At 35.5% G+C, this 12,175-nt stretch overlaps 3 protein-coding genes across 4 annotated transcripts; 1 reads left to right on the forward strand and 2 right to left on the reverse strand.

Moving 5' to 3' along the window:
- The first annotated feature begins 503 nt into the window (after positions 1-503).
- Positions 504-3,854, forward strand: LOC18014770. The gene is made up of 2 exons (XM_024154132.1): positions 504-1,324; positions 3,806-3,854. The coding sequence occupies exons 1-2, from the start codon at positions 504-506 to the stop codon at positions 3,852-3,854; spliced, it is 870 nt and encodes a 289-aa protein (XP_024009900.1).
- Positions 3,855-6,651: 2,797 nt separating this feature from the next.
- LOC18014771 (mitogen-activated protein kinase 4) lies at positions 6,652-9,162 on the reverse strand. Its single transcript, XM_006396212.2, has 6 exons — positions 8,806-9,162; positions 8,256-8,385; positions 8,016-8,153; positions 7,391-7,723; positions 7,114-7,297; positions 6,652-7,034 (listed from the first exon to the last, which is right to left on the reverse strand). The coding sequence occupies exons 1-6, from the start codon at positions 8,973-8,975 to the stop codon at positions 6,862-6,864; spliced, it is 1,128 nt and encodes a 375-aa protein (XP_006396275.1). The 5' UTR covers positions 8,976-9,162; the 3' UTR covers positions 6,652-6,861.
- Positions 9,163-9,869: 707 nt separating this feature from the next.
- On the reverse strand, positions 9,870-11,782 carry LOC18015148 (protein BPS1, chloroplastic). Of its 2 annotated transcripts, XM_024154339.1 has the most exons (3): positions 11,635-11,781; positions 11,443-11,499; positions 9,870-11,039 (listed from the first exon to the last, which is right to left on the reverse strand). In XM_024154339.1, exon 3 carries the CDS (start codon positions 11,032-11,034, stop codon positions 9,946-9,948), a length of 1,089 nt encoding a protein of 362 aa, XP_024010107.1. In that variant the 5' UTR covers positions 11,035-11,039; positions 11,443-11,499; positions 11,635-11,781; the 3' UTR covers positions 9,870-9,945. The 2 variants fall into 2 exon arrangements, with proteins under 2 accessions (XP_024010107.1, XP_006396276.1); XM_006396213.2 differs by lacking the exon at positions 11,443-11,499 and having other exon boundaries at positions 11,635-11,782.
- Between the last annotated feature and the right edge of the window lie 393 nt (positions 11,783-12,175).

A 12,175-nucleotide genomic window follows, 5' to 3' on the forward strand; every position in this document is an offset into this window, starting at 1 on the left:
GTTCCAATAAAGATTGATACTCGAATATAATAAAACAAAGAAAAATGAATAAATTTAGATAAAGAAGATTAAGGATATCGTTAAGCATTTTTTTCGTGACAATCTAAATTCAAAAAGGAAAGTCAAATATATTTGAAAAGGAATAAATGTGGATTAAGGTTCGGAAGATGTAAAAAAAAAAAGAGGATCGGGGTTCGGAAACGTAGATAAATTAAGGAGATCGTTAAATATTAATGTAAATTCAAAAAGGAAAGACAAATATATTTGAAAAGGAATAAATGAAGAAAAAGGAAAGAAAGTAGATAAAATCCTTATCTAGAACAAAGGATTAGGGATCGTAAACGTAGAGCACTATATATAGAGGGATAGGGTAGCTTCTTTGTTTCTCTATCTCGAAACCTTTCTTGTTCGCTTCTCAGATTGTTTCATCTTTCTTCAGCTTGTTCGCTTCTCAGTTTGTTTCATCTTTCTTCTTTGTTCTTCTTCGTGTATACCTTCGAATCATGGCGGCAACAACAACAACAACGAAGAAGATCAACACCATGATCTTTGGCTTTTTGGTCCTCATGACAACCTTCACGCTGCTCTTTGATAGCTGCTCGGCGACAATCTACAAAGTGGGAGACTCCGATGGATGGACGGCCAAGGACGACGTCTACAACAGTTGGGCCGAGCGTAAGGAGTTTCACGTCGGTGATTCACTCCTCTTCGAATACGATCGCAACTTCAACGACGTCACTCAAGTCTCGGGCGCTTTGGAGTACCAATTCTGCGACTCTTTTTCTCCTAAAGCCGTCTACAACACAGGGCACGATGTCGTAACCTTCACGGAACCAGGGTTTCACTACTTCATCACCTCAAATCATGCTTGTTGCGAATCGGGACAGAGACTCGACGTTCTTGTCGTCCATGACCCGTCACGTCCGATTCCTCCACCATCACCACCGAGCAACAACTTTCCTTTTGCAAAGACCTACAAGGTCGGTGACTCCAAAGGATGGAGGGTTTACGACAGTGACTTTTATCACAAGTGGAGCGAAGAGAAACAGTTTCATGTTGGAGACAAACTTATTTTCGAATACAGCAACGAAGCCAACGACGTCTTAGAAATCAACGGCCATCTTGAGTTCAAATCCTGCGACCCGACAAGTCCAGTAGCCGTGCACAAGACAGGACAGGATCTAGTCATTCTCACCGAACCAGGAGTCCATTACTTCATTAGCTCCAAAATCGGTCATTGTGCGGCTGGGCTTAAGCTTCGAGTCTTGGTTGCACCAACACCAAACGTTCCCAAGTTGTCATCTACTGACCGTCTCACAAGGTGGTTAGGCGCAGCATTCGGATCAACCACTCAAGCACATGCTACCTTCGTTTTCGATTTAGTTTTGAGATTAGCTAATTACGTGTCTGCTAAATTATGTACGTAGTCGTCAGGATTAGTCTCTTTTCTTACTTTTTCCCCGCTTTTGTTTCGTTTCTTTGTTTTTCTTGTCACTTACAAGATCATGACCATTATCCCTATAACTCATAATGGGTTTCTTAGCAATTTTTTAGTATTAAATCTGAGTTAAGAATCTTGTTAAAAAATCTAATGTTCTCTATGGTCCTCGGTAAAACCTTTAAATGGTTCTTACAAAAAAAAGAAATTAATAATAATAAAGAAGTTTTAGTTAAAATAAAGAGTTAATTAATTTAATACCAAAGAATAACTAAAAAATTAACTAAATACAATGGATAACTAAAAATTAAATATATAGGAAAGAAAAAATAAAAAACAACCAAAAATATTCCTTTTCTATTACATATTTACACAAATGCCATTTGTCTGAAATTTTTGTTTTCCGACCTCTTTACACAAACACTGTTCATCGCAGCTTCTGATGATATTGTTTATCATATATTTTTTATCTACAGATACTGTTCATCATCAAAAAGTTATATACAGTTTGAAAATATGGTGGTTAACTATTTGTTTAACATGATAACTACTATATCGCGATAAAATTATATAATTGACATGATAACAATTATATATATATATGATATAGAATAATACAACAACAAGCTTATATTTAGATAAGATGTTAACTTTTAATAGATAACTATTTGTTAACATGTTAACATTAATATCTGATACTAATAACGTGTTAACAATAATATATGAGATTTGTTAACGTGATAACAATAAGATATGATGCTTGTTAACGTGTTAACAATATTATTTGTTAGTTGTTAACGTGCTAACAAATAATATATGATATTTTGTAACATGTTAACAATGAAATTAATACCTATTAACGTTGTAATAAAAATAATATTTGCTAATAATAAAACCAATATTTTATACCAATACGGTGACCATTGTGTCATCACCAATGTCACCGGCATTGCACAATCACCATCGTCTACCAGCATAACTAATATGATGGTGGAGTCATATTCGTCGCCGTTGTTTCACTATCGTCGCCGTCGTTATAGCCGTTACCACCTTCACCATGAACTACTGTTTTCACTGTCACTGTCAATATCACCAATTTACACTTCAACCTACTCCATCCTTCATCGTTCTTCTTCTTTTCTTTCTTTTTTTTTCATTTTCTTATAATTGAAGGAAGAAAAAGAAATAATGTAATAAGATAAAAAAGAAAAAGGTTAAATGGGGTTTTCCACATGAACAGTAAACAACAAACAGTGTTTAGGAGAGAGAACTAATTATACAATTATCTGTGGGTATATATTGCTATTATTGTAAAATAAAGTGATAAAAAGCCCAATTTAGCCCATAACGCCCCAAAAAGGGTTGTCTCTAACTCACACACATGATATAAATTTTTATAACAAAAAAGTTTTATTGTCTATCCAATAGCTATGTGACACGTGTAGCATAAGAATCGGTTCTTGCAATTCCAAAATAAGAGTCGATTCTTGTAGATTTTAAGCTTAAAACATTATTTTATTATTTTTTTGGAATAAAAAACCTACATTAGTTACTGCAATAATGATGGTTTAATGCTTTAAAATTTCAAAAAGTCAAAAACAAAAAGGTTGTAAAAAGTCATTTTTTTCTTTAAATATAATTTAACATTAAACTAGTTAAAGCGTGGACTATATATATCTATCAAATGTAATTTTGTAAATAAATAATTTTAAAAACATTAATTTATTTTCATCCCTGTTCTAAGTTAGACAAATCCAAAATTTAAAAATAAAATTTTGATTTTAGTAAAAAGGTAAAAAGGTCTGAAATAATATATAGATAAGAAATCAAAAATCATAATCTAGATATTATTTAACGACATTTCATTAGACATATATATTTTATTTATTATTTTTATAAATTTTGTTATTTTTTAAAAAATTTTGGTTTTATATAACTATAAAAAACAGTTTGATTAAACATTACATTAGTTTTTAAATAAATTCCAGTTTTTGTTTTTTTAATATTTTTGTTAGATTTTTTTTTAAAATTTCCGTAACATAAAAAATGGTAATCATTAAGTTTTTTGTTTCTTTTAATATTTTTGTTAGATTTTTTTTTTAAAATTTTCGGTAACATAAAAATGGTAATCATTAAGAGGTATAGTTTCCATGTTTGTTTTTTATTTTACAAGTGTTTATGTTATTTAAAAAAAACGTTTTTGTTAATTTTTTTTCTAAATTTCAGTTTTATATAATTTTAGAAACGGTTTGATTGACTATAAAATTGAACATTAAACCATAATAATTTAGAACGGTTTGTTTTAAATTGTTTTTACACATCAGCAGATAATAACCTATAAAAAATGACATGTAATTGTTAAATAAGGCTAAACAGTTTTTCTGCAGCTGAAATTAATTCTGGAGCTGACACGTAAGCGAAAGGTTGTGAAACTCGCTGTGAACACGACACGTAAGCAAATCACTATAGAAATAAGTATATAAATTAAAAAAAAAATGTTTTTTAATGTAATAAGGAATTATTCTTTTTTAATTGAAGTAAGATTATATGAATATTTATCCAACTTGATGTTTGGCTTCCTCAAAACCTCTTCTCAATTGATTCAGTCCTGCTTTGGTTGCTAGCTTCTTCTCGGTCAAATACTTCTTTAAGTGTCGTGATTAATGGATACCTAGTCAATATTTCAGATAAGGTAACATCTCTTCAAACCTAATGTTAAGATCACAGAAAGACTTTCTCACAGAAACCAATCTTGCTTCTTGTTTGTTGTATAAATGAACAAAAACTGCACATACATGTAATACATATGACAACACACGTCTTCATCAACTACTCAATTCAAAAACAAAAAAAGAAACATAGAAAAATTAGTTATCCTAGAGCTATAATTTCCTAAATCTCAACGTTTGACGACTAGAATTTTGAAGCCTGTTTGCATGTTCAATTTTGCAAATTTCACAATATTCATATGTTTTGTTCAGTATGAAACCCTTCCTGTGACCAAAGCCGAAGCCAACATGGTATGCTTCCCTATTAGAATCTTATGTTTTGTGGAGACTGTGGCTCGAACTACATCCAAAGAACAAGTATTTTCTGTGATGTCTCGTAAAATTATTATCAAATGTGTAGGCACAAAGATGGTTTTATTACTTGTTGCTACCATAGTATACATCAAGTCAAAAAAGATACCATCCACTACAATTTTACTAATTACACAACAAAACAAAAAGGTTCCAGTACACAACTCTCGAGTAGTTTTTTTGCTAAACAGTAAATATCATTAAAAATGAAAGTAAATAATACAAAGCTTATCTAATTCTGTACTACCCTGGCAAAAAAGAATAAAAAACAAGGCAGTACAAAGCTGGCAAGATACAATGATTGTCATCTAAGCCAAAGGGTCATAAGGTTTGCAAATTTTCTTCTATGCCTTCTCGCAGTGATTGAGTTCTGGATCTCTCTATCAATGCCTTAATAGATGACAGTGGTAGGGAGAGAGACTAAATTAAGCAGCACGTTGTTTCTCTGTTTCTAGAGATGGAAGATAGTAGCTTGGGCCGATAATTTCCTTAGTAAAGATGGGGCGCTTGTAGAGCTGACTCGGATCCAAGACAACAACTCAAACCAGTTACTAAACAGATGTAACGACGAGCCAAATCTAGAAATAACCAGTCCTTCGTACCGATCAGTCGTCTCTAAGCCGGTTTCAGATATCAAACTTGATAGAAGGAAAAGCTTCTTCTCACAAAGAATACAACAAGTGTTTGCTTGTTTCTTGTATTCATAGATGAAATCGATAAAGGGAGAAAACAGAGTAAGAGAGAAAACTGATTATCAGAAATAGATTCTGATAAAACTGTTTTGAAAGAGAATCTGAAACACACACGCACAACTTTTGTTTCTTTATTGATAAGAAAAACAGTTAATTGTTACAATACAAAGACAACGTCTTATATAGACGTGAAACTGGCTCATCGAAACAACACTAACAATAAGAGTTGTAACTCTTCAACATAAAGAAAACTACTTTTGATAAGACACGACTCTAGATAAGATAGGTTACGACTCTTGACTCTAACTCAATTACAACTAACAAAACTGTGAAGCTTCCTTATCTTCTGCTCGTCTTGTCCTTTCCAAAAGCTTAACAATCATAAAATTCAGCATCAATGTGTTAGGGTTCCAACTTCCAGTACATGTGCTAGAGAAATTGAAAGACAAGACTGGAACGAGAAACGGATAAAGGAAGAGCGGGAAGAGGTGACTGTGCAGATTGAAGATGGAGTCTTCAGCCTGTTGATGAAAGAAACTTTAGATGCGATCTGCCAATGCTGATTCCAGTCACATGAACAAAGCAAGAAGCAGAATCAATGGTTAAATTCTCCTCGGCAGATGAATCGAACCAATGGTCAAAAAAGCTGCACGAAGGAGACAAATGTAGCTATCAAACTCATTCAGGTATCATTAGTTTAAGCTTATAAATTAGCAGGCAGAAACAGTTTTGATTAGGGCTGGATAGACTTAAGCCCACTCTTCTTGCTCTACTTTCCGTAAGAATAAAGCAAAGGAATAATACATTGTACATTAAGCAGTGTACATTCATGTCTTTTCATAGAGATCAGTTGCTACTCTACAGCAGCATCTAAATCATAAACGAGTTTAAAAATGAACAAAATTGATTGCAAGATAATCTGACTAATTTACCCATATATCAAACAAGAGAGTTACCAAAAGAAATAGGAACACACAAGTAAATCAATAAACTAAAGGGGGCTAGCCGTTAACAAGACGGGATACGATTTCGTCACTCTCACCAAACCAGGAGTCCATTATTTCATTAGCTCGAAGACGGGTCATTGTGCGGCTGGGCTCAAGCTTCGAGTCCTGGTGCAACGTCCTCTCACCATTGTTCCCAATGAGATGGAGTTGTCTTCTAGCCTATGAACCGCCTCAACAGATGGCTACGCACCTTCAGACTCCAACCCCATTATTAATCATTCGTTTCTATTTACTTCTTGTGTTTTAGCACTACTGATGTAGAGTCTCAGACACAATTCGTCATATATCTTTGTAAGTTTCGGTTTAGTTCTTCCAATATTTGTCTCGACTTCTTCTTGTAACACAGATCAATCAAGTATGTTTGAAGTTCTTCTTGTTCCTCATCAATATATTGAATATTCTTCTTGTTTCTTCTTTTGGATAAAAGAATTAGATAATCAAACTCACTGTTGTGTATGCAACTCCAAAAGAAGAACAAATCTGCAAACACAGATTAGAATTTTTCTTTTTTTTTTCTTCAAATTCTCAGGATGTTATTCATATTACAGACATAATCAAACTTATCTTAGATTCGATAACAAAAACAGAGCAAAACAAAACAAGCATTCTGATGAGTTTTTTTTAGGACTCTTTCTCATAGGCTCTTACTGTGAGTCTTGAGGATTGAACTTGACTGTTTCACGATATATAAGCTCCTTAATGTTCTCTTCTGTCAAAGAAGGTTGTTCGAAATCGAAATTAAACGGCCTCACACACACCGGTTCTTCGTTTATATCGTGCAGCGGAGCCAAATATGGGTGGCACAACGCTTCATCAACTACACAAAAGAAATACTTGTTTAGAAAAAAAAACCGAAATGATAAAACAGAGAAGAAGCATGTATACACGAAACTCACCTGTAATGCGTCTGCTTGGATCAAAGACGAGCATTTTCTCCAGCAAATCGACCGCACCAGCTGACATGTTTGGGAATCTAGCAGCAAAGTTCTGTCTCGGGTACTGCGGAAGCTGTCTAACGTATCTCCTTGCGTTGTCACTCCTTAAGAATCCCAAGCTTGAATCATCAGGTGATCCTATAAGCTGCTTTCAGAGATTCATCAGCAAATGGCGATGATACCAAAGAAAACACTAAGTAATGATTCTATGGATGAAACAAATTAGATTATAGATTACCTCAGTGATAAGTCTAAGCTGATGAACATAGTCTTTACCAGGAAACAACGGCTCTCTTGTCATTGTTTCACCGAGTATACAACCGACTGACCAAATATCAATTGCTGCTGTGTACTCTGAGCAGTTAAGGAGCAACTCTGGAGCTCGGTACCAACGTGTGACAACATATTCAGTCATGAAGTCTGTCTCGGATTTGGTCCTCGCAAGCCCGAAATCCCCAAGCTTTAGATCACAGTTTGCATTCAGAAGCAAATTGCTGGGTTTTAGGTCTCGGTGTAATACATTCGCTGAATGAACGTACTTGAGCCCACGCAACAACTGATACAAGAAGAACTGCAGAAAAAAATAAACTCATTGAAACTAATGACTAAAGAACGAACTCAATCTCTGTAATCCCAAACAAAAAACGGAGAAGAAACATAAAAGTGGCTGTTCTAGAACATATCTAACTTTTTAGTCTCAAGCAATACTGAATCTAACAGTTGTTTTGGTCAACCTTAATTCCTGAAGTAGCCTAACACAACAACAGGTATGGATTGCTCTTGCTTCCTGAACCAAGTAACTTCTAAAATAGAGACAGAAGACTAATCTGCAACATATAAGCATCATGGAGATTGATGCATACCCGACAATGATCATCAGTTAACGGTTGGTTTGAGCGTATAATTTGGTGGAGATCAGTGTCCATCAGCTCATAAACAATGTAAACATCATTGAAGTTCTCTCTCTGCGGTGGTCTTATTATATCCTTTACAGCAATAACCTGCGAAACCAAGATCATAAACAATTATAAAAATTGACAAGAAATGAAATTGCAGATAAGGAAAAAAAATGAGGAAAACCCAGAGATCGTTTGAGTTCGTACATTTTCATGATCCATATGCTTGAGAAGCTTAATCTCTCTCAAAGTCCTTTTGGCGTCGATAATGTTGTCAAAAGCATTACCGATCTTCTTGATAGCTACTTCCTCTCCAGTCTCTGAGTTCGTAGCAGCACTGATGAAAGACGAACACACATAAAAGAAGAGATTAGAAGATGAGAAATGGTGCTTCCAAGTGAGCATGGTGCGCTGTGATAAGTGAGTTCCGGAAAACCCAAATTAACAGCTTCAAGAGACTGAAGGGAAAATTCGAGTTAGATTAAGAAAAATCAAATTCATATTCCATCAAATTATGAAGAACATCGACATATACAAGAAACCCAAATGCTCAAAACCGACCCAAAAGCTCAAAAACCGACCCAAAAGCTCAAAAACTGAGTAAAAATCATAAATTTCTACGCACAAATTCGGAGGTAAATCGGGGAGATTCGTCGAGAACAGAGCAATCCAAATTAAGAAAATCTCATAAAAACCCTATGGAAAATCAAACAAAAGCATCGGATTTTTCAAATCCGAGAAAACAAAAAAAACTCACCAGACGATGCCATAAGCGCCTCTACCGATTGGACGAAGAGGAGGAACATACTTTCTAGAAACTTCGAAGAGGTTTCCATAGACATTATACTGAACATAGCGACCACCATGAGTAGGCAATCCTTTGGTGCTTTGATCTCCAGAACCACCGAAACAAGACTCTGCCGACATATCTTAACCAGTAAACCCTACAAAAATCGGACTGAATCGAACGAAAGAAAAAGCGAAGAACCCAAGACGCACGCACTTAGAAGAAATTGAGGGACGAGAGAAAGAGAGAGGCTAAAAAGGGAAGAAAATGGAGGAAATTGAGGAGGAGATGTGTGCTTAAGGAGGGTGTTGACTTGACATTTCTCCAAATACGTGTTATAAAGTTTGGACCTTTTGTTTTTTGAACGGCGAAAGGAGAAGGCTCCTCTCTCGGGCGACCCGTGAACCTAAACGGGTTTTCGTCTTCTTCTTCGTTTTTTCTTTTCAAGTCAATTCCAACTTGTCTTAACTATTTTTTTACATACAGTATATATGTGGATTAGAATTATAGCCTATGATTACTCTAAATATCCTAGTGAATGTTTATAAGAACTGAAGAAGTAAATGACGTCGTGAGGGAAAGTTCGTGATATCATAATATAATATGAATGCTAGAATAACTTTTCTCCAATCAATTTGAGTACGACTTGGTATTTAAGGCATACAAGTCAATGTCGGTTTCCTAGTCAATGTCTGCCAAACTTTTTGACAATACAAACTAGTGACATTTGATTCCGGAATGATTCGTGGAAAGAAAAAAAAAACTAGTGAATATAATATGACATTCAATTTCGTTAAACTTAACTTGAAAACAAAAAACAAAAAAAAAAATGTGCAGCAAAAATTTAGCTAATTTATTCATGAACACTATTGGAACAAGTTTTCTAACATTTTGGTCCATTGGTTATCGATAGCTTAACCTGATCTTCTTTACACTTGTTCTGAGGGTGTTCTGATTGTGAATGTTTCTCTCTATTCTTTTTTTTTTTGATACGCATTCTGATTGTGAATTTTAAAGTATCTAATTTCATTTCGTTCTTGAAATCTCTATTTTATCTGCATTGTTATGGTTACTGAACGACCATGAACGGAAACATCATAATTACATGTTCTACTCACAAACAAGTCTCTTAACATTTTTAATCATCGGCAATGTCGCTCCCAACTCTTCAGCGAATTTCGTCCAGAGGGTCTCGTTCAATGCGTCTCGAGCAGAGATCACTATCTTCAACAAGCGACGTGTTTCATTGGAGACAAGATCAATCCTTTCCGAGAGTTCTATCACCGACTTCTTCAATAGCTCCACCAATAAATTAGGAACTGACCCTTCTTGGGCCACCGCTGTGTAAAGCTTCTTCACACCGGATTCAACAGCCTCAAGATCCTTAATAACCGTGAATTTGTCTGATAAAAATGTGTTTTTGATCTCCGGGTTAATCGAGTTCTGCAATTCCATGAAAGCTTGTGCCCATGGAAGCTCCTCCTCCATGTCCTTTGGAATGGTTAGATAGAAGAGATTCTTGCAAGAACCCGAAAACGCAGCAGCAAACACGCCAAATATGTATAAAGTCTTGACCTTAACACCGTATAGAGCTCGCAGGAGAACTTTTTCTTTTGCAGATTGTTTCTTCTTCGCCTTCTCAGAGAGACGATGATGATGATTCATCGATTCAACAAGGCTACTCATAACCGCGCCGCAGTTTTCGATTCTCGGGTTCTTGGAAGCCATGAGCTGATTCCAACTGTCGAGATGTGAGAATTCCTCGGGAACATAGTTTGTCTCCAGCTTACTAAAAGCAAACTTTAGTAATAGATTGCCATGGTTAAGACGGTCAAGCTCTGAGGTGAAGGCGTTGCAGAGCTCAAGCAGCTTCAAGCTAATGTCGGAGTACATATAAATCAGATTTTCCTCCAAGTCCGATACAGGATGCTCTAGATCGGTCACGAGTGTCCTGATACTCTTGTGTGTCCCGCAAAGAGACTCCATGGCTTGATTCATCCAAGAAACAGTAATGATATCATTCTCATCCTTTGGTATAAGTTCTCTAATCGACACCGTCAAATCTGTCTCGAAATTGTTCAATATTGAGAGAAGCTTCGGCGATAAAGTTGCATTGTTGTTGTTGTTCTTCGGAAACAGAATCTTGAATGGGTTTCCACAGCGGAAGAAGACGCGTTTGTTCACTTGTGTAGGGCTCATACTAACTGGAAACACAGAAAGAAGAGACAAAGTTAGTAAATATGAAACAATGAACAAACCAATATCAATCAATCACGGTTATGAATGAATGTAAATTAACATTTCTTATAGATTTTCCGACAGATGTAGAAGAAGAACAAACATGTAATAGAGACCCCAAAGTCGTAGCGAAACAAACAAAAATCGAAGCTTTCTGGAATCCCTCTGAAGGAAAAACGTTCAGATCAATAGACCTCAAGAATTCAGAGACAAAAATAACATTACTTTCAGTAAAGCAGACACACACACAAAAAAACCCTAATTTCAGAGATTCTACACACCAAATGGACATTTAAAGATACCAAACTCGCCAAAGTTTAACACAAGATAGCCAGCAAATCGATGAGAACATCACCAACGAAAACTAACCTAGAGAAAGAGATTCTTCGGGAATGTTATCGATTACTTCAAATTGGCCTCAAAGGACTTCGTAATCAGAAGAAACGAAGGCGAGAAAGAACAAAAAAGTGAAGTTAAATTCACCAAACACTTTGCAGTGAAAAACCCAAAAGACAATCAAAGAAAGTATAAATAGGGAGATGGGTGAGAGTGTATTCATACCGAGTAGTAATTAGGGATTCGAAATTTCGAGGAAACGCAAAACTTGAAACGCGTTCTTATAGGAGGAGGAATCAAACAAACTTGCCGTGTTCTTCTTCAGATAAACGCAAAATACACAAAAAAGGAAATACGGGACTCTCACGTTGGTTTTGCTAGTTGTAAAGAGAGTGTGGTTAGTTTCAGCTACGCGGCAGCGAAGAAGACTAATGGACACGTGTACGGCTGTAATGTCTCAGCTATTGCACACAAGCGTTGTCAGCTGACTTTACTATGCAGAAAAAGAAAAAAGAAAAAGTGTAAGAATAACCGGCGGATTTCTCTCAATCCAACGGCTAGAAAGTTCTAGTTTCCTCGCAAAAACAATTAATTTATTTCGGGGTATATCCGTCAATTCGTCAACGCAAATCTTCAAGCCCAAATTCGCTGGACTGCTATTAAACTAGGAAGAATAAACTATTCATTATTTCGGATATCCGTCAATTCGTCAACGCAAATCTTCAAGCCCAAATTCGCTGGACTGCGTTAAAAATCTGCAATATTT

Source organism: Eutrema salsugineum, unplaced genomic scaffold (assembly GCF_000478725.1).
Source record: "Eutrema salsugineum unplaced genomic scaffold, Eutsalg1_0 scaffold_3, whole genome shotgun sequence".
NCBI lineage: Eukaryota > Viridiplantae > Streptophyta > Magnoliopsida > Brassicales > Brassicaceae > Eutrema > Eutrema salsugineum.

Coding starts and splice junctions, on each gene's coding strand:
- LOC18014770 (XM_024154132.1), top strand. CDS start 504: ATGGCGGCAACAACAACAACAACGAAGAAGATCAACACCATGATCTTT. Junction 1,325..3,805: donor ACTGACCGTCTCACAAGGTG/GTTAGGCGCAGC, acceptor TTGTTAAATAAG/GCTAAACAGTTTTTCTGCAG.
- LOC18014771 (XM_006396212.2), bottom strand. CDS start 8,975: ATGTCGGCAGAGTCTTGTTTCGGTGGTTCTGGAGATCAAAGCACCAAA. Junction 8,386..8,805: donor GGCGCTTATGGCATCGTCTG/GTGAGTTTTTTT, acceptor GTCTTTCATCAG/TGCTGCTACGAACTCAGAGA. Junction 7,035..7,113: donor TCCAAGCAGACGCATTACAG/GTGAGTTTCGTG, acceptor TCTTTTGTGTAG/TTGATGAAGCGTTGTGCCAC.
- LOC18015148 (XM_006396213.2), bottom strand. CDS start 11,034: ATGAGCCCTACACAAGTGAACAAACGCGTCTTCTTCCGCTGTGGAAAC.